Genomic DNA, 23138 nt, shown 5'->3' with positions numbered 1-23138 from the left:
GTGGAAATATAATCCAGATTGTGATGGTTGGGATATGAAAGATAGAAGAACAAAAAATGTCGAGGCTCCCAGCTCAGCCATCCCACCCCCATACACTGACGTAGAACGTAAACCACACAAGATATATCCTGTACTTAGGGGTAGAGAATGGGTTTTTTCAGGTTTGTGGAGTACAAGAATTTCATTCAGAAACTGTAGCCCCCGTACGCACTGATACATGCATTATAGTAAAGCCAGCTGTTTTCTGTAGATTTGTGACACAGTTAATGAATACACATGAAGCAACCTGGCAGGATGAGGAGGATTTATGCAGACATAAAATGACTCTGACCCTGTTTAACCAGTTTATGACCGACCTGCAGACTGAGCTGAGGGGGATGGCAATTTAGAGACAGGACACGTCAGACACATAGACTCAAGGGCCCCTTTTATTGCTAGATTAGAAGCTTTCTGTCAGGCAAAACAACAAGAGAGGGGGTCAATATCACCCATGAAACAAATGCCAGGACAGACTGTATCAGACTTTTACTTATCTATAGAAAGTATGATGGCAGATGAGGGAATGGATTTAGAGCTGCCAGTCACGATCCGAGCCTTCAATAGACAGTTTATGGAAGGATTCATTCCACAGATAAGTGAAAGACTGAAAGCCTGCACACCACCCTTAATTTGTTGCGATTTTTGGCAGAAAAAGGTTGCAAGGTTAATTAAAAAAAAGTTGCAAGTGTGTCAGGAAAAAGTTATCTTTTTGGGACATTGTATATCACAGGGTACGAGACATCTCACTGAGGAGAGGGTTCAAGTGATAAAGGGAATGTTACCCCCACGGAATTTCAAACAATTGCGTATGTTTTTAGGTATCGTGTCATATTGTAGACAGTGGATACCACACGCTAGCGCTTTGATGCAGCCATTATACGATTGTTTGAAAATTGTACCGTATATGCTTACAGAAGTAGCTTATGAGTCGTTTGTCACTTTGAAAAAGTTGTTGATTTCTGCCCCGGCTATTGGTATCCCAGATTACACCAAGATATTTAATCTGTACATTGCTGAGATCGCTGGACACGCACAGGTGTTCTGACACAGGCACATGTAAAACAAAGACCAGTCGCTTACTTTTCAGCAGCATTAGATCCAGTATCTAGAGGTTCACCGTCTTGTGTACGGGCGGTAGCTGCAGTGTCAATTATCATAGATAAGTCATCAGAGATTGTTCTAGACAATCCAGTTGTAGTGCATACCACACATGACATACATGCAATCTTGTCTCAGGTACAGCCCAAACACATTTCAATGGCTAGGCAATTAAGGTTACAGTGTACTTTACTCTTACCTCCAAATGTTACTTTTCAGCGCTGTACAACCTTAAATTTGGCCACCTTTTTGCCTCTTCAGTCACCAGATTTGGCAAGGGGGAATGATAGTGCTAATAGTACTAGTGAGAAAGGAAATGAGGAAACTGACACTCTCTTGTTTAAGGAAGTAAATGAGCACGATTGTTTTCAGCTCATGGAACAGGAGACAATGGGATTCCCACACGTTACAGATACACCAATTTTAAACGCTGAGTACACCTTGTATATAGATGGTAGTAGGTTTGCTGATGACAAAGGTAAATATCACACAGGGTATGCTGTAGTGACTGATACGCAGGTAATTGAAGCACAGGCCTTACCAGCCCACATGTCAGCACAGGAAGCAGAATTAAAAGCTTTAGAACAAGCCCTAGAATACTTAAAAGAACGAGAAGGGAATATTTACACTGACTCTGCCTACGCTTATGGTGTAGCGCACGATTATGGCCACATATGGAGGACTAGAGGTTATCTGACAGCAGCAGGTACACCTGTAAAACATGGAGAAGGGATTAAGAGAGTCCTGAACAATCTTCAAAAGGTTAAACGAGTAGCCATTATGAAGATAGCGGCACACACGAGCGCAAAAACAATTGAGGCAAAAGGAAATGCATTTGCAGATTTGACTGCAAAACAGGCAGCTCTAGGGGAAGGAAGCCCTGAGACCTTAGCAGCGGTAGAGGTGAGTATCCCAGAACCAACATGGCAGCAGCTGAGTAAATTACAGGAGCAAGCAGGGGAGAGCGAGAAAGATAAGTGGGTCAGGATGGGAGCAGCACCAGACCTTGACAATGTATGGAGGGAAGGAGGCAAAATATGCCTGCCTCTCTGTACCCAGCAATGGCAGCGGCAGTTCACCTACCCACACACGTCAGTTCCAATTCCATGTATAGGATTGTGAACCAAGGATGGCTCGCCCCTGGATTCAGTAGCACTGCAAGAAATTACTGTGCAGCCTGCCAAATCTGTCTCCTGAATAACCCAGGACAGAGAGTAAAAACCCCAGGAAAACACCAGGTCCGGGCCCAATACCCCTTCCAGAGACTGCAAATTGATTACATACAAATGCCTAAGAGCGGCCCCTTTGAATTTGTCCTCGTGTTTATCGATTTATTCTCAGGTTGGCCCGAAAGTTATCCAGTAAAATCGGCTACAGCTAAAGCCACAGCTAAGAAACTGATCACTGAGTTAATACCTAGGTTTGGTCTTCCTGAAACCATAGAATCAGATAGGGGGACACACTTTACAGGAGAAATCATGCAGAACGTGATGACCATGTTAGGGGTTCAACAAAGAGTTAAACAAGCCTTGGTCAGAATGCCTACCTCTGCCTTTATTCTCTATAAGGTACACTCCAACAGGAAAAACAGGATTATCCCCATACGAAATACTTTTTGGGAATGCACCTAGATTAGGTTTATACTTTCCACAGAGTATGCAATTGCAATGTGATAGTTTGACTGCATATGTGATACAATTACAACAACGTCTAACTAAGATCCACAAAAGTGTGTATTCTTCTCTTCCAGACCCTAATTCAATAACAGGTACACATACGCTGCTACCAGGGGATTATGTATATGTAAAGAAACACACCAGAAACATTGGAACCCAGGTTTGAAGGTCCTTATCAAGTACTCCTGACCACAGCCACTTCAGTAAAGCTGGAAGGAAAGCCAACCTGGATACACGCATCGCACTGCAAGAAACAACCTAAGAAAACTCCATCATGAAAATGCTGTTTCTCTATAGTTTGTTTGCACTTATCACCTTACAAGTATATGCATGGACTCCTGGTATTAATGTACTTGAAGTAGAGGAAACAACAACTTTCGAATGGGCTATAGATGATCCTAAAGTAGCAAATGATTATTGACAAAGGTAGACTAGTACATCTTTCCTCACAGATACAACAGGATACTGCACCACATTGGTGGGATATATTTAGTGGAGTGTCTTCTACAGCAACCAATATCTTTCACTGGTTGTTAAGTCCAATGGTAATTATTATTCTAATATTAATATCACTTACAATCACAAATATATGTGTATACAGGAAAATAAATAGGAAAATTAGGAGAATAGACAGGGTATACTGATAAATGTGTATTGACATCACCCTACTCCTATAAAACTCCTCTTCTTGAATTTTAAGATGTTGGTAATACCTAGGAGGATGGGTTCTACCCCTTTGACAACTCGCGGTCAGGGAAAGGACTCTGGGGAAAAACTGACTAGAACTTATTCATGAGGACCCAGGGGGAGGGAGAGGATGATGTCAAAGGGGGAAATTGATAGGGTTGAAATAATGACTTAGAGTTCCACTTTAATTGTTTCTGCTTTTTCTTACCTGTGTACGTATCAATTGTTCTATTTAAATTGTTTGTGCTCCTTTCTTACCTGTGTACGTATCAATTGTTCTATTTAAATTGTTTGTGCTCTTTTCTCTTCTTTGTACGTATCAATCTGTATCTAGATGGAATTTGGAACTGCTGAATAATCATTACATGTTCGTTGATAAGAAACTCTTTGTACCTTAACCTCATTTGGTAATGCCGATAAGATTACTGCTTGTAGAGCTGCTTATAAAAGAAGTAAAGGGTGCAGTTCTCTGAGGCTCAGAACTGTGATACAGACATACCTGACTCCGTGTCATGTTTCTTATAGAAGCAATAATTTGACAAAGCAATATAAACTTAAAGCAACTTATTTAAAAGTTGAACCTAACAAGGCCTATCCAGACGAGCAAAGAGTGTGTCCCACGAGGGGAGCGCATTCCATCCAATTATCTGAAATCTACCGGGACATTTGTTGCTAACATATTAGAAGAAGATATTTGAGTTTCTCCTGAAAGTTTCCTTTTCCACCTCTTTCCTGCAACTTCCTAAAGTTGACTGTTTGAAGCATTGAAAACGTGCTCCAGTGTTGGTGCGTGTGTCGTCTAGCAGTAAACTCAACGGAACCCCTAGACCCGGTGCCGGTGAAACAGATGGAAGCAAAGTGAAGGTAACAGACCCGCTTAAACCAGCAGCTCCACCGTGAGTTATTGCTACATGTGGGGGCGTCGTCCAGGATTTGTTGACCGACAATTATTGCAACCCAGTGGAGTGTTTTACCGGGAGTTTACAGAGAGAGCTGAAAATCTTTTCAGGAAGAGGAAAGGTTAAACTGCGGGACTTTGTTTCTGGTGCGTAGACGCTGGGCGCCAGAAGAGGCCCGTGAGCTACGTGACTGAAAGAACAAGTGGGAGGAGTTACCCTACTTGCTACCACGTGGGACGCGTGTAGTGTGCTTGGCGCCAGAGGAGAAGAGAAGCCTCATGATCGTGCTGAAAAGATCAGAGTGTGGCCATGTCTTTTCCGGCGTTGCAATCGGTTGTGGGACCCAGAGTGTTCCCGGCAAATACCGTGATGAATACTGTGCAATCTGGAACTCTGCTTACTGATACTGGAGTTTGAATGAAACCGCAGGGGAAGTTTGTCCTGTATACCTCAGGAGATGTTGAGGGACTTGGTATGACCTGCCATCGATGTGGAGGATTGGCCGTGCATCTTCGTCCATTCGGCCGATGTCCGCAGTGTGGAGAGTATTTGTGTGCAGTGGAGCCACCTACTATGCCACCCCGTGCCTACCGGATGGATTGGGTGACAGGTATCGCTACAGTGGAAGCTGCTACCGCTAGAGAAAAAGAGCGAAGGGCCGCCACTTCGCCTGTTGTTGCCGATAATGTTTCGGAGAGAGACATTGCTACTGCCGTCTCATCAGGAGACATTACTGTGATTCCTGAGTCCACTACACCTGTTCCTGTAGTACCTACTCAGAAGAAGGTGGGCTATGTGAAAGCTTCTCGCAGCCGTGGTCGAGGCCTACTCCAGAGGTTACCTGAGCCGGAGTTACAAGAGCCTATGTCTGGAACGGGTAAGCCATTGTTGGGGACTGTAAATAAGTATTTGCCAGCAGAGGAATTGAGAGACTCGGAAATAGAATCCATGTCGGATCTTTCCAGGGATGATGATTAGTTCGAAACCATGTCGCAAGAGCTATTGTGGTCACAAGGCGAGGGTGTTTGCCTCCACAATGACCCTTCCTGAATGGACTGCCATGAGTTCTGGGAAGATGTCGCCCTGTGTGGAGACGCACAGTGCTATTGCTGGGACTTTGTCAAAAGTTATTGAATCACTACAGACACCTGCTGGGTCTATGGTGAAAAAGTCATTAGACTCCTGTGTACCGCCTGGTATAGGAAAAGACAGATCTTTGCCAAAACTTGCTCGCTTGCAAAGGATGTTAAACAAGCGCGTGGCTGCAGAGTATGGATTAGAATTTCCTTATGTGACCCAGGATGTCATGCGGGAGATTGAAGTTAATCGGGAACTTTGGTACAATGAAGCTATTTGGGACTACTTATCTGTGCCTAAGCTCTTTAGAAAGACTGGATGTTCTGTCCGGATGGATGAACATTTTAACGGATGCTTTGTTCATTGGAACTATGGTCGGCATATCTATGCTGATAAAGTGGTGATCTGCAAACCGGGAAAGGACAATGCTGTGTATTTTATCACCACTGTAGATAAAGAAGGAAAATATGTGACTCTACCAGATCCTCGGTTCTACTGGTAATTGTGGACACTAATACCTTGAAGTTAGCTAGTTAGATAGCGACAGGGCAAAAGAGATCTGTGTGGTCAAGATTTGCGGATCCTGTTCTGTGTCTAAATCCAAGGACTTCTGTTTGATAGCCGGATTTCTTTGATAAGAAAAGTTCTTATGCAGGGATGGACTCCTAAAGATTATATATATATATTTTGGTATGAATCATAGGAAGAGAGTCTCATTTTAAATATGAGGCTCTGCTCCTGGTGCTGTGTAGTGTATATACGTGTGTTTAAATATGTTTCTTTTTCAGGGATCATCGGATCATATGCAGAGCTGGGAGGCTTTTCAGCTAGTTGGTTAGTTAGGAAAAAAAAAATGTATATCGTGGTTTTGTTTGCGGCTGTGAACATAATGTTTTATAGATACAAGTGTTATAATGTCTTTAAACTGTCCTTTTTCTTCTTTCTCCTTGCCTATCCAAAGTTATGAGAAACTCAAATGCTACTCTCAGGCTTGAGAGTTACTGTTACTGCGTTAAGGACAGACGTTGGGGACAACATCTATTGTAGTGGGGGGAGTATGTAGCGTTGGTAGATTTACAATCTACCGCAGATTAGGTAAATTTAGTAAATTGGGTGTTAGGAAGGTTAAAAGTTCGCCTCTGTTCCAGCTTGGCTGACGTTGTGTGTGCTTCCGTGCTGACCGGTGGGTGTCACTGTTACCACTGGTCAGTGTTGGAAAGGCAACGTGTCAAAGTGTATAGATGCCCATCTGTCTCGGAGGCAAGCTTGGTGGAGGTGGTCCCCCGAGTTGCATTCTGGGAAGGGGGTATTTATGGGACAGACGCCATGTTTTAGTGTCATTTTACAGCCACCTGCTGGCCCTCCTGGCCGACAGGTATGCGTTAAGGAGCTACCTTGTGGTCCTCGTGGGAGGCCCACGATGCTGCGGTGCAGGGGTGGGTCCAGAGGCTTGTCTGGAGCCTACCACCGTGGCCAAGGAATGGTCCTGAGCTGTCGGTCCTGTGTGACGAAGCTGGACAGCCGGGGAGATCCCAGGGGAGGACCCGTCTTGGAGAGATCACGCGGTGAGCTGGTCTATAGAGGGGCCTGGTGACTCAGTTGCAGGACGTATCCTAAAGTAGCGATTATACAGCATAGTGTCGCCGGTTCGGCTTAAGGGTTCAGGCACTGTGACTGACTGTTCACTGCAGAAGATCTGATACATCCTGTGGCAGAGGATTGTGCAGATTTACCCCAAGTAAGTCTGTGGCAGAGACTTTAGATTTGTGCTGCATACTGGCTGCTAGACCGGTGAGAGAGGCCTATCCAGACGAGCAAAGAGTGTGTCCCACAAGGGGAGCGCATTCCATCCAATTATCTGAAATCTACCGGGACATTTGTTGCTAACATATTAGAAGATATTTGAGTTTCTCCTGAAAGTTTCCTTTTCCACCTCTTTCCTGCTACTTCCTAAAGTTGACTGTTTAATAAAGCATTGAAAACGTACTCCAGTGTTGGTGCGTCGTCTAGCAGTAAACTCAACGGAACCCCTAGACCGGTGCCGGTGAAACAGAGGGAAGCAAAGTGAAGGTAACAGACCCGCTTAAACCGGCAGCTCCACTGTGAGTTAGTGCTACAATGGTAAACAGGACAAATAGAGAGGGTGAATCTTATACTTTCACTCTGTGTGATAATGGTAAACAGGACAAATAGAGAGGGTGAATCTTATACTTTCACTGTGTGATAATGGTAAACAGGACAAATAGAGAGGGTGAATCTTATACTTTCACTCTGTGTGATAATGGTAAACAGGACAAATAGAGAGGGTGAATCTTATACTTTCACTCTGTGTGATAATGGTAAACAGGACAAATAGAGAGGGTGAATCTCTCCCATATAGCAATAAAAACCTGACGGGTGTTTTAATATCTCTCCACTCCATCCAAAACTAAAAAGGAATGTTTTGCTTTTATGCTGTGTGATTGCTGCCATCTACAGCTTTACGAACACAGTAGAACATGTAGCCGACTACCTTTTTATCAGGTGATGTTACAAATTGCTTCAAGTGGAGAGAGGATTAGTTTTACGTTACATTATAGTATGTGCAAACATGCTTGGCTAGTCAGCTAAGAGGAACAAGGGGGACATACCGAGCAGTACTGATTGGAGCACGGCATGTCACATGACCAGGAGCATGTCACAACCAGGAAGTGTGTGCAGACAGTCTGCAACGAGGAATGGAAGTAGCAGAGTCTCTGTAATAATAAGTGTTGTATAGAGGATAAGAGGACAGGCTGTGCTGATTTATAGGGTGCGCTGATAGAAGAGGGGGATATAATGTGTTGTGTTCTTACACCAGGAGCACTAACTGAGAAGAACATCATTTATTAGACATAAACACACTGAATTAGACTTATATAGTAGGTAACAGACCCATTTTGTTCTGAATGCAGGAGGTGAATATTACAAGAGCTCAGTGTTTTGTATGCACTATATTTGTGAAAGGGGCTTAGGTATCTAAGACAATACGTCTACGCAGCCCTGCGATTAGAGCTCACGCCTGTACTGGTGATACAACTGAACTTCGTGCCGGTTGGAGGCAACATAAATGGACAACAAAAAATGCGAAACGTGCCAAGAGAAGGATACGGAGCCCGCAATGTCTTCACTGGAGACAGGTAGGCACATGGGCGGCCATGTTTAATGTGGGCAAATGGAACACACGTTGAAAACAGATGTGAGGCAACAAAAGAAAATATGTTCATTCCATATTTTTTATTTCATAGCCTCCTTCTGGAATAGAAAAATAAGTACATGTAACCTGTGAGTTAAGACTGTATGTGAAATAAAGGCACAAAGCGTAAAGCAGACACTAAAAATAAAAAAACATTCCCAAATGTGTCATGTAGGGATTTTGTTTTTTCTGTTTGTAGTTCCAGCCCAATAGTTTGTATAGTTTTGGACATAATGGGGAATAATTAGCGCTTTTGTCAGGTTTTTACTGCTAACAAAAGACTTCAACAATATCCCCTACGCTTGAGTGAGATGCCCTATAAATGTGGTGCCATTGCAAGAATTGATAATTCTCCTGTAGCCTTGCTGCTTTCTAGGACTTGGGTTGTCCTCAGGACACTGTGGAGATAAATAAAAGAGGGCATACTGGCCTAGTGCAATATCCTCTAGCACTGATGTGGCTCTGATGAAGAAGGACATACCTTCGAAACGCATCAGTCAGCAGGGACCCTGGTGAGGTCCCCTTATGCTAGAGGTATCCGCTGGTCTGGGAAAGTGTAGCCACGATTAGTGGCCTGATGAGCGTTTTTACTACTTATGTTTGTGAGTAGTACTTACTAGAGCTGCACGATTATGGCTAAAATGAGAATCGCAATTTTTTTGCTTAAAATAAAGATCACGATTCTCGCAGCGAACATCATGTTTTTTACATTATACAAAAAATTGGGTTAACTTTACTGTTTAGTTTTTTTTTAATTCATTAACCACTTAAGGACCAGCCTTGTTTTGAGATTTTGGTGTTTACATGTTTAAAACAGTTTTTTTTTTTTTTGCTAGAAAATTACTTAGAACCTCCAAACATTATATATTTGTTTTTTTTCCTAACACCCTAGAGAATAAAATGGTTGTCATTGCAATACTTTTTTTCACACCGTATTTGTGAAGCAGTCTTACAAGCTCACTTTTTAAAATTCACCCACTTTTTTTTTATATTGTGAAAGATAATGTTACGCCGAGTAAATTGATACCCAACCTGTCACGCTTCCAAAATTGCGCCTGCTCGTGGAATGGCAACAAACTTTAACCCTTAACCACTTAAGGACCGCCTCACGCCGATTTACGTCGGCAAGGTGGCACGGGCAGGCAGAATCACGTACATATACGTGATCTGCCTCCCGCGGGTGGGGGTCCGATCGGACACCCCCCCCCCCCCGGTGCCCGAGGCGGTCCGCTTCTGACCAGGGGCGATCAGAGATGAGGGGGAGACCATCCGTTCGTGGCCCCCCCCCTCGCGTTCGCCGCCGGCCAATCAGATCATTCCTTTGCTGCTGTATGCTAAACAGCAGCAAAGGAAATTATGTCATCTCTCCTCGGCTCGGTATTTTCCGTTCCGGCGCCGAGGAGAGAAGACATCCGAGTGAGTGAAAACACACTACACACTCAGAAGAACATGCCAGGCATACAAAACACCCCCCTTTACCCCCCAATCCCCTCCCGATCACCCCCTAATCACCCCTCCCCCCCCCCCCCGTCACACTGACACCAAGCAGTTTTTTTATTTATTTATTTTTCTGATTACTGCATGGTGTCAGTTTGTGACAGTTACTGTGTTAGGGCAGTTAGTGTTAGCCCCCTTTAGGTCTAGGATACCCCCCTAACCCCCCCTAATAAAGTTTTAACCCCTTGATCACCCCCTGTCGCCAGTGTCACTAAGCGATCATTTTTCTGATCGCTGTATTAGTTTCGCTGGTGACGCTAGTTAGGGACGTAAATATTTAGGTTCGCCGTCGGTGTTTTATAGCGACAGGGACCCCCATATACTACCTAATAAATGTTTTAACCCCTTGATTGCCCCCTAGTTAACCCTTTCACCACTGATCACCGTATAACTGTTACGGGTGACGCTGGTTAGTTAGTTTGTTTTTTATAGTGTCAGGGCACCCGCCGTTTATTACCGAATAAAGGTTTAGCCCCCTGATCGCCCGGCGGTGATATGCGTCGCCCCAGACAGCGTCAGATTAGCGCCAGTACCGCTAACACCCACGCACGCAGCATACGCCTCCCTTAGTGGTATAGTATCTGAACGGATCAATATCTGATCCGATCAGATCTATACTAGCGTCCCCAGCAGTTTAGGGTTCACAAAAACGCAGTGTTAGCGGGATCAGCCCAGATACCTGCTAGCACCTGCGTTTTGCCCCTCCGCCCAGCCCAGCCCACCCAAGTGCAGTATTGATCGATCACTGTCACTTACAAAACACTAAACACATAACTGCAGCGTTCGCAGAGTCAGGCCTGATCCCTGCGATCGCTAACAGTTTTTTTGGTAGCGTTTTGGTGAACTGGCAAGCACCAGCCCCAGGCAGTGTCAGGTTAGCGCCAGTACCGCTAACACCCACGCACGCACCGTACACCTCCCTTAGTGGTATAGTATCTGATCGGATCAATATCTGATCCGATCAGATCTGTACTAGCGTCCCCAGCAGTTTAGGGTTCCCAAAAACGCAGTGTTAGCGGGATCAGCCCAGATACCTGCTAGCACCTGCGTTTTGCCCCTCCGCCCGGCCCAGCCCACCCAAGTGCAGTATCGATCGATCACTGTCACTTACAAAACACTAAACACATAACTGCAGCGTTCGCAGAGTCAGGCCTGATCCCTGCGATCGCTAACAGTTTTTTTGGTAGCGTTTTGGTGAACTGGCAAGCACCAGCCCCAGGCAGTGTCAGGTTAGCGCCAGTACCGCTAACACCCACGCACGCACCGTACACCTCCCTTAGTGGTATAGTATCTGATCGGATCAATATCTGATCCGATCAGATCTGTACTAGCGTCCCCAGCAGTTTAGGGTTCCCAAAAACGCAGTGTTAGCGGGATCAGCCCAGATACCTGCTAGCACCTGCGTTTTGCCCCTCCGCCCGGCCCAGCCCACCCAAGTGCAGTATCGATCGATCACTGTCACTTACAAAACACTAAACACATAACTGCAGCGTTCGCAGAGTCAGGCCTGATCCCTGCGATCGCTAACAGTTTTTTTGGTAGCGTTTTGGTGAACTGGCAAGCACCAGCCCCAGGCAGCGTCAGGTTAGCGCCAGTACCGCTAACACCCATGCACGCACCGTACACCTCCCTTAGTGGTATAGTATCTGATCGGATCAATATCTGATCCGATCAGATCTATACTAGCGTCCCCAGCAGTTTTGGGTTCCCAAAAACGCAGTGTTAGCGGGATCAGCCCAGATACCTGCTAGCACCTGCGTTTTGCCCCTCTGCCCGGCCCAGCCCAGCCAAGTGCAGTATCGATCGATCACTGTCACTTACAAAACACTAAACACATAACTGCAGCATTTGCAGAGTCAGGCCTGATCCCTGCGATCGCTAACAGTTTTTTTGGTAGCGTTTTGGTGAACTGGCAAGCACCAGCGGCCTAGTACACCCTGGTCGTAGTCAAACCAGCACTGCAGTAACACTTGGTGACGTGGAGAGTCCCATAAGTGCAGTTCAAGCTGGTGAGGTGGCAAGCACAAGTAGTGTCCTGCTGCCACCAAGAAGAAGACAAACACAGGCCTGTCGTGCACATAGTGCCCTTCCTGCTGCATTCGCCAATCCTAATTGGGAACCCACCACTTCTGCAGTACCCGTGCTTCCCCCATTCACATCCCCAACCAAATGCAGTCGGCTGCATGAGAGGCATTTTTATGTCCTCCCGAGTACCCCTACCCAGCGAACCCCCCCAAAAAAGATGTTGTGTCTGCAGCAAGCACGGATATAGGTGTGACACCCGCTGTTATTGTCCCTCTTGTCCTGACAATCCTGGTCTTTGCATCGGTGAATGTTTTGAACGCTACCATTCACTAGTTGAGTATTAGCATAGGGTACAGCATTGCACAGACTAGGCACACTTTCACAGGGTCTCCCAAGATGCCATCGCATTTTGAGAGACCCGAACCTGGAACCGGTTACAGTTATAAAAGTTAGTTACAAAAAAAAGTGTAAAAAAAAAAAATATATAAAATAAAAAAAAATAGTTGTCGTTTTATTGTTCTCTCTCTCTCTATTCTCTCTCTATTGTTCAGCTCTTTTTTACTGTATTCTATTCTGCAATGTTTTATTGTTATTATGTTTTATCATGTTTGCTTTTCAGGTATGCAATTTTTTATACTTTACCGTTTACTGTGTTTTATTGTTAACCATTTTTTTGTCTTCAGGTACGCCATTCACGACTTTGAGTGGTTATACCAGAATGATGCCTGCAGGTTTAGGTATCATCTTGGTATCATTCTTTTCAGCCAGCGGTCGGCTTTCATGTAAAAGCAATCCTAGCGGCTAATTAGCCTCTAGACTGCTTTTACAAGCAGTGGGAGGGAATGCCCCTCCCCCCAACGTCTTCCGTGTTTTTCTCTGGCTCTCCTGTCTCAACAGGGAACCTGAGAATGCAGCCGGTAATTCAGCCAGCTGACCATAGAGCTGATCAGAGACCAGAGTGGCTCCAAACATCTCTATGGCCTAAGAAACCGGAAGCTACGAGCATTTCATGACTTAGATTTTGCCGGATGTAAACAGCGCCATTGGGAAAGCATTTTATCACACCGATCTTGGTCTGGTCAGATGCTTTGAGGGCAGAGGAGAGATCTAGGGTCTAATCGACCCCAATTTTTTCAAAAAAGAATACCTGTCACTACCTATTGCTATCATAGGGGATATTTACATTCCCTGAAATAACAATAAAAATGATTAAAAAAAAAAAAATGAAAGCAACAGTTTAAAAATAAGATAAAAAAGCAAAAAAATAATAAAGAAAAAAAAAAAAAAAAAAAAAAAAAGCACCTCTGTCCCCCCCTGCTCTTGCGCAAAGGCGACCGCAAGCGTCGGTCTGTTGTCAAATGTAAACAGCAATTGCACCATGCATGTGAGGTGTCACCGCGAACGTCAGATCGAGGGCAGTAATTTTAGCAGTAGACCTCCTCTGTAAATCTAAAGTGGTAACCTGTAAAGGCTTTTAAAGGCTTTTAAAAATGTATTTAGTTTGTCGCCACTGCACGTTTGTGCGCAATTTTAAAGCATGTCATGTTTGGTATCCATGTACTCGGCCTAAGATCATCTTTTTTATTGCATCAAACATTTGGGCAATATAGTGTGTTTTAGTGCATTAAAATTTAAAAAAGTGTGTTTTTTCCCCAAAAAATGCGTTTGAAAAATCGCTGCACAAATACTGTGTGAAAAAAAAAAATGAAACACCCACCATTTTAATCTGTAGGGCATTTGCTTTAAAAAAATATATAATGTTTGGGGGTTCAAAGTAATTTTCTTGCAAAAAAAAATAATTTTTTCATGTAAACAAAAAGTGTCAGAAAGGGCTTTGTCTTCAAGTGGTTAGAAGAGTGGGTGATGTGTGAATAAGCTTCTAAATGTTGTGCATAAAATGCCAGGACAGTTTAAAACCCCCCCAAATGACCCCATTTTGGAAAGTAGACACCCTAAGCTATTTGCTGAGAGTCATGTCGAGTCCATGGAATATTTTATATTATGACACAAGTTGCGGGAAATAGACAATTTTTTTTTTTTTTTTTTTGCACAAAGTTGTCACTAAATGATATATTGCTCAAACATGCCATGGGAATATGTGAAATTACACCCCAAAATACATTCTGTTGCTTCTCCAGAGTATGGGGATGCCACACGTGTGGGACTTTTTGGGATCCTAGCCGTGTACGGGACCCCGAAAACCAAGCACCGCCTTTAGGCTTTCTAAGGGTGTAAATTTTTGATTTCACTCTTCACTGCCTATCACAGTTTCGGAGGCCATGGAATGCCCAGGTGGCACAAACCCCCCCCCCAAATGACCCCATTTTGGAAAGTAGACACCCCAAGCTATTTGCTGGGAGGTATAGTGAGTATTTTGCAGACCTCACTTTTTGTCACAAAGTTTTGAAAATTGAAAAAAGAAAAAAAAAATGTTTTTTCTTGTCTTTCTTCATTTTCAAAAACAAATGAGAGCTGCAAAATACTCACAATGCCTCTCAGCTAATAGCTTGGGGTGTCTACTTTCCAAAATGGGGTTATTTGGGGGGGGGGGGTTGTGCCACCTGGGCATTCCATGGCCTCCAAAACTGTGATAGGCAGTGAAGAGTGAAATCAAAAATCGACACCCTTAGAAATCCTGAAGGCGGTGATTGGTTTTCGGGGCCCCGTACGCGGCTAGGCTCCCAAAAAGTCCCACACATGTGGTATCCCCATACTCAGGAGAAGCAGCTAAATGTATTTCGGGGTGCAATTCCACATATGCCCATGGCCTGTGTAAGCAATATATCATTTAGTGACAACTTTGTGCAAAAAAAAAAAAATTTGTCACTTTCCCGCAACTTGTATCAAAATATAAAATATTCTATGGACTCAACATGCCTCTCAGCAAATAGCTTGGGGTGTCTACTTTCCAAAATGGGGTCATTTGGGGGGGGGGGGGGGGTTTGTGCCATCTGGGCATTTTATGGCCTTCAAAACTGTGATAGGTAGTGAGGAGTGAAATCAAAAATTTACGCCCATAGAAATCCTGAAGGCAGTGATTGGTTTTCGGTGTCCCGTACACGGCTAGGCTCCCAAAAAGTCCCACACATGTGGTATCCCCATACTCAGGAGAAGCAGCTGAATGTATTTTGGGGTGCAATTCCACATATGCCCATGGCCTGTGTGAGCAATAAATCATTTAGTGACAACTTTTTGTAAATTTTTTTTTTTTTTTGTCATTATTCAATCACTTGGGACAAAAAAAATAAATATTCAATGGGTTCAACATGCCTCTCAACAATTTCCTTGGGGTGTCTACTTTCCAAAATAGGGTCATTTGGGGGGGTTTTGTACTGCCCTGCCATTTTAGCACTTCAAGAAATGACATGGGCAGTCATAAACTAAAAGCTGTGTAAATTCCAGAAAATGTACCCTAGTTTGTAGATGCTATAACTTTTGCGCAAACCAATAAATATACGCTTATTGACTTTTTTTTTACCAAAGACATGTGGCCGAATACATTTTGGCCTAAATGTATGACTAAAATTGAGTTTATTGGATTTTTTTTTATAACAAACAGTAGAAAATATCATTTTTTTTCAAAATTTTCGGTCTTTTTCCATTTATAGCGCAAAAAATAAAAACGGCAGAGGTGATCAAATACCATCAAAGGAAAGCTCTATTTGTGGGAAGAAAAGGACGCAAATTTCGTTTGGGTACAGCATTGCATGACCACGCAATTAGCAGTTAAAGCGACGCAGTGCCAAATTGGAAAAAGTCCTCTGGTCCTTAGGCAGCATAATGGTCCGGGGCTGAAGTGGTTAAAAATCTCCATAGGCGATGTTTAAAAAATTCTACAGGTTGCATGTTTTAAGTTACAGAGGAGGTCTAGGGCTAGAATTATTGCTCTCGCTCTACCGACCACGGCGATACCTTACATGTGTGGTTTGAACACCGGTTTCATATGCGGGCGCTACTCACATGTGCGTTGGCTTCTTTACGCGAGCTCGTTGGGACGGAGCGCGTTTAAAAATTTTTATTATTATTTATTTTACCTTTTATTTTTACACTGTTTTTTTTTTTTTAAAATTGTCACTTTTATTCCTATTACAAGGAATGTAAACATCCCTTGTAATAGAAAAAAGCATGACAGGACCTCTTAAATATGAGATCTGGAGTCAAAAAGACCTCAGATCTCATATTTACACTAAAATGCAATAAAAAAAAATTATTTAAATACAATGGCCCTTTAAGAGCTGTGGGCAGAAGTGACGTTTTTACGTTGCTTCCGCCCAGCAATTGTATGGAGACGGGTGGGGGCCATCTTCCCCTCACTCGTCTCCATACCTGACAGGAGACAGGACGCGATCGCCTCCGCCACTGCCAACGGCTCTGGTAAGCGGCGGAGGGGACCGGATTGTGGCAGGAGCCCCTCTCCCGCCACCGATAAAAGTGATCTTGCGGCGAATCCACCTGAACGAGCCCGCGAGGAAGCTGTCACTTTACTGGGCTAATCATCTGCAGCTAGGGAATTTTCTGCGCTGTAGATGCAAGCAGGGCCTCCGATGAGGCAGTACAGCCAATCCTCTTGTATGGGGCTTGGGCTCTATCAATTCAACAGGGGGGCTCGAGCACCCAACAAGCAGCTGTAGCTGTACTGCCTTACCGGCAGCCCTGTTTGTACATATGAGTGGTGGGGTCAATCTGTGAAACCAATCCCCCTGTGGCTCCCCTTGAAGCACAGCTGGCTTCTTCTCCTCTCCCTCCCACTGGCTTTCAGCTGCAGTGGGATCGCCCCTCACTGCTCCGTTCACCCCCCTTCTCATTGCTTTGAATACCTTGTTGGCCCCCTTCTGCAGTGCTACCAGCTTTTCCACCTCTCTCCCACTGGCTGCTGCGGGGCACAGGAAGATCAAGTCATAATTACTGGCCTCTTCCTTTCCTGAATAAACACAGTGAGCAATCATTACCAATCGCTTATGTGTTCATTCATAACTGAAGCATAGTAAACTGGATTTTCAGTTTGTGAATGAAAAGGGAGCTTCTGTACAGAGCGCTTCTAGTTCATTCATTCAGTGCAGCTGAGGCTGTAAAGAGAGGGATTGAGGAATCAATGTCCTCAGTCCCTTTCTCTGTCTCAAAAGTAAGACATCAGGGGTTTAGACCCCTGATATTTTAGCAAAGCCCCATCAGGGTTGTTAATAAAATTAAGGGCTCGTTGACACATGCTTTTCTCTCTGAAGTGTGATCTGCTTATGGATCACTCTTCAGAGAGCATTTGACAGGTGATTAAGAGCTGTTGTATCTCCTCCTCACCGCCTGCTTACCCTTCAACCCCGCATTAGCGTGTCTCAACCATGTGCAATGCACATGGTTGCAGGGTGCTTGCAGAACAGCCCCATTCACTTGAATGGATCGCATTCTAACAAGGGTTTAATTCCTGCCACGGCCGCAGGCTCTTTAGCGCCACCCTTTGGGCTCCTTCTGTAGATTTCGTGTTAAAGTTTGGTGAGTGTTGATATGCGCTTTTCAGTTCGTGCTTTTCAGTTCCTTTCTGAACGACCGTTCGTCAACCAGACATGTTGCGGAATCGGAGGAGATAACGTGTTATTTATTATTGGCCTTGGAGTTATTGCTTTGACCCAAGTCCAGTCTAGGAACAGGAGGAGGAGGAGTTCTTGGTCCAAAAATTGGTTGCTTTATTAATCGTGATCAATTATGTCATATGCCTTTGCTGCAGGAGCTCCAGGAGAATAATCCGGATGATTATCAGAATTATCTCCAGATGACGGACCCCTGCTTTCACCAACACATTGTTGACCCCCCTATATTAACAAGCAGGACACATGCATGAAGCTTTTATTTTATTTTTTGTTTCAATAATGATTTGATTTGGTATATTGTCTATATTTTTGGATGCATAGAATGCACTTTTTGGTTAAGTTCTATTGGCAGATAGCATGTCTAATTTTATGTGTTTTCTTTTTTTAATGCACAATAAAAAAATTGTGAAGAATAATACTTTGCTATGTGTTTTACTTCAAATGACAGTTTGGTAGTAGGCAGTTACATTTAAAAAAATAGAAAGTAAAATTGACAAGGGAAACCAACATAGTTGTATCTTTGATCTTAAGACTTAAAAACTACGGAATAATGGTGTTGTGGTAACTTGCCCAAATAAAAAAAAAAAAGCATAATAATAATATTATTCTTGATATCACTAAAAAAAAAAAGCCTTTGAAAATTTGTTTGCAATAACTCTATCAGTATCACCAGCAAAGCAGCTTCATTATTACCCCATTAAAGAAGAAGAGAATGCGCGCTGCATTTCGACATTTCATAATTTGCCAATCACGAATGTTATTTCTCCATTACGAACGCTAGTTTACAAGACCGCCAGCTTCTGGCTCGTCCTTGCTTCCGAGCATGCGTGTTTGTACTTTGGACTTTTGTCCGACAGACTTGTGTATACACGCTCGGAAAATCCGACAACAGACATATGTCCGTGGAGATTTTTAAAACCTGCTATCCAATATTTCTGCAGAAAATCTGACAACAATTGTCCGATGGAGCATACAAACGGTCAGATTTTCCACCAACAGCCTATCGTCACACATTTCCCGTCGGAAAATCCGATCGTGTGTAGGAGGCTTTACACTAGCTGTCTGGATGAGTGGTTTGTTCATGCACCTGGTGCTGCCTTTTACTCTATGGGAACGTAGAGGCTGTGCAAACTCAGCCGCCGGTCCTAATTTAAAAGTGTGCTGGTGTGGGTAAATGGCCCAGAATGCACACTGTCCGAGTTGGAGGCTGTACACCTGCACCCACACGCCTGGCAAATTTGGTCCTGCAGTTATGTTCATACAGTTGCTGCGTCCCCATAGCACAACATAGGCTGCCTGCACAGAGGCAGCTCCAGCCACATAAACAAAATGCTGATTCACCCTTTACAGGCCACAGCACCCATGTAAATTAGCCCCAAGACCTCATTCACACACAAAGAGCTTTATTTACTCAATACAGTTTTATCTTTTAGATTTAGCAGGAATTTTGTAAGGTGTCCACTAATAAGGATTTTAGTGTACTTGTAGCAAAAATATTGTTTTGATATTTTCTGGGGGGGGGTGCCCTTTAGGCTGTAAGGGGCCCCATGATTTCTAATGGCAGCTCAGGTATCCAAAGGGAATGAATATACTATATGTGGCTGCAGGTTGGGGAATGCCTTGGCTGCTTATGATTGGCCCATTACAGTGACAGCCTCCTGGCAGGCTTGTTCAGGTGGGTTCGGACTAAGATCCAAACATGCCTGAGCTCATCCCTAATTGTGATCAGGACAGAAATTGAGAGAAAATCTCTAAGACCCCTTTCACACTGGGGCGGTTTGCAGGCGGTATTGCGCTAAAAATACCGCCTGCAAACCGCCCCTAAACAGCCTCCGCTGTTTGTTCATTGTGAAAGCCCGAGGGCTTTCACACTGAAGCGGTGCGCTGGCAGGACGGTGAAAAAAGTCCTGCAAACCGCTTCTTTGGAGCGGTGAAGGAGCGGTGTATTCACCGCTCCTTCACCGCTCCTGCCCATTGAAATCAATGGGACAGCGCGGCTATACCGCGGCTATAGCCGCGCTGTACGAGGGATTTTAACCCTTTTTCGGCCGCCAGCGGGGGTTAAAACCGCACCGCTAGCGGCCGAATACAGCTGCAAGAACGAAGGTACAGCAGCGCTAAAAATAGCGCTGTTGTACCGCCGACGCCCTCACCGCCCCAGTGTGAAAGGGGCCTTAGGGAGACACTGACAGCTTTAATAAGTCTAAGGCCTCATACACACAGTTTGATTGTTGTATGACCGAGCGTCTGATATTTGTTAAAAGGGCGTGTGCAGGATTTTGTCTAGCATACTATCTGCAGATTGTCATATGACAAACACGAATGTAGTGACGTACTAAGAGTATAAAGAGGAAGTTCATTTCTCAAGCGCCACCCTGTGGGCCCCTTCTGTCAATTTCATGTCAGTAGAAGTTTGGTGAGCGTTGATTTGCGATTTTCAAATCGTTCAAAACAAATTCCTTTTAAGATATGTTTGGCATAACTCCATCAGTATCACCAGCAAAGCAGCTTCATTATTATCCCATTAAAGAAGAAGAGAATGTGTGCTGCATTCTGACATTTCATCAATTGCCGTGACACGAATGTTAATTCTAGATTACGAGCGGTGGTTTACAAGACCAAACTCTTCCCAGTCGTTCCTTGATTGTACTGACCATCCGAAAATCAGACGTTGAGTTCACTTCCAACAAAAATTTTATAGCCTGCACATCCAGCTTTTGTCTGATGAAAAAGTCAAATCGACTGTCGAAAGCATCGTACTAACCATCTGAAAATCTGCAGACAGCTCGTCTTACGAATTTTCCCTTCTGATTTTCGTATAGTGTGTATGTAGCGCTGGTAGATTTGCAATCTACCGCATGTTAGGTAAATTTAGTGAATTGTGCGTTAGGAAGGTTAAAGTTTGCCTCTGTTCCAGCTTGGCTGACGTTGTGTGTATTTCCATGCTGACCGTTGGGTGTCGCTGTTGCCACTGGTCAGGGTTGGAAAGGCAACGTGTTGAAGTGAATGGATGCTCCTCTTTCCCGGAGGCATGCTCGGTGGAAGTGGTCCTCCGAGTTGCATGCTGGGCGAGGGTATTTATGGGACAGACGCCATATTTTGGGGTTCGTTTTACAGCCACCTGCTGGCCCTCCTGGCTGACAGGTATGCGTTAAGGAGCTAATTCGTGGTCCTCCGTTCGGGAGGCCCACGATACAGCGGCGCAGGGGTGGGTCCAGAGGCTTGTCTAGAGCCTACCACCGTGGCCGAGGAATGGTCCTGAGCTGTCGGTCCTGTGTGACGAAGCTGGACAGCTGAGGAGATCCCAGGGGAGGACCCGTCTTGGAGAGATCATGAGGTGCGCTGGTCTATAGAGGGCCTGGTGACTTGGTTGGAGAACGTATCCGAAAAAGTAATTATACAGCATAGTGTTGCCGGCTCGGCTTAAAGGTTCAAGCACTGTGACTGACTTTCACTATAGAGAAACCTATACATCCTGTGGCAGAGGATTGTACAGATTTTGTTCCCAAACAAGTCGGTGGCAGAGACTTTAAATCGTGCTGCATGCTGGCTGCTAGACCGGTGAGAGAGGCCTATCCAGACAAGCAAGAAGTGTGTCCCACGAGGGGAGCGCATTTCAAATAGTATTTGAATTCTATCAGGACATTTTGTCAAGAGAACCCTACCAGAGAATATTTGAGTTTCTTCTGCAAGTTTCCTTTCTACCTCTTTCCTGCTACTTCCTAAGTCGTTTGTTTAATAAAGCATTGAAAATGTACTCCAGTGTTGGTGCGTGTGTTGTCCAGGAGTAAACTCAATGGAACCCCTAGACCCGGTGCAGGTGAAACAGAGGGAAGCAGAGTGAAGGTAACAGACCCGCTTAAACCAGCAGCTCCACCGTGAGTTAGTGCTACATGTACAAGGCCAAAGATTTTCAGTTTGCTTTTTGAACACTGCTATAGATACAGTGGCGAAAATAATTATTTGATCCCCTGCAGACTTTGTAAGTTTGCCCACTTACAAAGAAATGAAGGGTCTATAATTGAAATAAATGTTCCCCTTACTTGCTATTCCGGCACCTGCACCCAACACTAATTGAAGAAACGGCTTGGGTGAGGACATCACTGGATCCTTGGACAGGTACTTATATAGTGCACACAGCACTTTACATGTTAAACAGGAGCTAACTAACATACCAGAGTGTAAGAAGAAACTGGAGTACCCAGAGGAAACCCATACAGGCACAGAGAGATCATGCAAACTCCAGGCTGGTAGTGCTATGTTTTAGAAAGTGGAGTCCTTAATGGGGAAAACAGACACTTGGATCCTTTCAATAATCAATAGGCTCAGCAATAAGTGAGAACTCAAGCAAGAGGAAGCAAACAATGAAAGTTCATTCAAATTACAGCAAAGAATACTAAGTTGTATGTTGGACACTGCTATGAGTGTGAACGTTCGTATGGATTAATCCTAAGCCATCATCTGGTATACAGTGCCCTGAGAGGGGTATCCACTTTCACTGCATCCCGGAAAGGTCTCCAACTATACTCATCCTCACTGCCATTTATCATCCACATGGAGGTAAGAGTCCAGTGAGCACTGAGTGGTGCACACGAAGATTGGCACATTGGCGATTTTTATTGATGAGCACCTTTTTGCACTCTATTCAAGCACCTTCTTCCATTGATTTTTTTTTATCAACTTTTTATGTGTGGATTTATTGAATGGACTCTTATATCACTGTTTCATTGTTGCAGCAGTGAGAAAATGTGAGATTTATTTGATCGATTACACATAGATTATATTATTTATCCCATTGCATTATTGTATTTATATAGGATTTTTTTTTATTAGTATTTGATGTATCTGGTACTATAATCATTTTTATTTGCACATGCATTTTTGCACAGTATCATAGGTGGTTGTTGCACAGCTATATCCATATAGCGTTTTTTATATATATTTAGTCACACAGTGCATTAGCATCACTTTTTATTATCATATATAGTAATTAACTGCTATATATATTTATTTTAAGGGTCTATAATTGTTATCATAGGTGTATTTTAAATGATGAGACAGAATATCAACCAAAAATCCAGAAAAAAACTGATATTACAAATGTTATAAATTGAGTTGCAGTTCAGTGAGTAAAAATAAGTATTTAATCCCCTACCAACCAACAATAATTCTGGCTCCCACAGACTGGCTACAGTATGTGCTTATGTGGTTCACAGATTAATCCTGTCAATTTAGGAAGGTGCTCCTAAAGACAACCTGTCCACAGAATCTTTCTTCCATTTAGCTCTGGTTCACATTGGTAGGAATCGGTGGCAGTTGCCGGCAGTGGCACCGTCCTAATCAG

General features: G+C 44.0%; 1 protein-coding gene across 1 annotated transcript in view; it reads left to right on the top strand.

The window, feature by feature from the left end:
• Window positions 1-8117: 8117 nt before the first annotated feature.
• TRMO (tRNA methyltransferase O) overlaps window positions 8118-23138 on the top strand; it is a 51882-nt gene continuing 36861 nt past the window's right edge. The window contains exon 1 of the mRNA XM_073591250.1: window positions 8118-8634. Within this exon, the coding sequence (XP_073447351.1) occupies window positions 8565-8634 (70 nt within the window). The 5' untranslated portion in view covers window positions 8118-8564. The remainder of the gene's footprint in view (window positions 8635-23138) is intronic.

This window comes from Aquarana catesbeiana, linkage group LG01 (assembly GCF_042186555.1).
Source record: "Aquarana catesbeiana isolate 2022-GZ linkage group LG01, ASM4218655v1, whole genome shotgun sequence".
In the NCBI taxonomy this organism is placed as follows: Eukaryota; Metazoa; Chordata; class Amphibia; order Anura; family Ranidae; genus Aquarana; species Aquarana catesbeiana.
The sequence above is the reverse complement of the archived record's forward strand: the minus strand, read 5'-3'. Positions and strand labels throughout refer to the sequence as shown.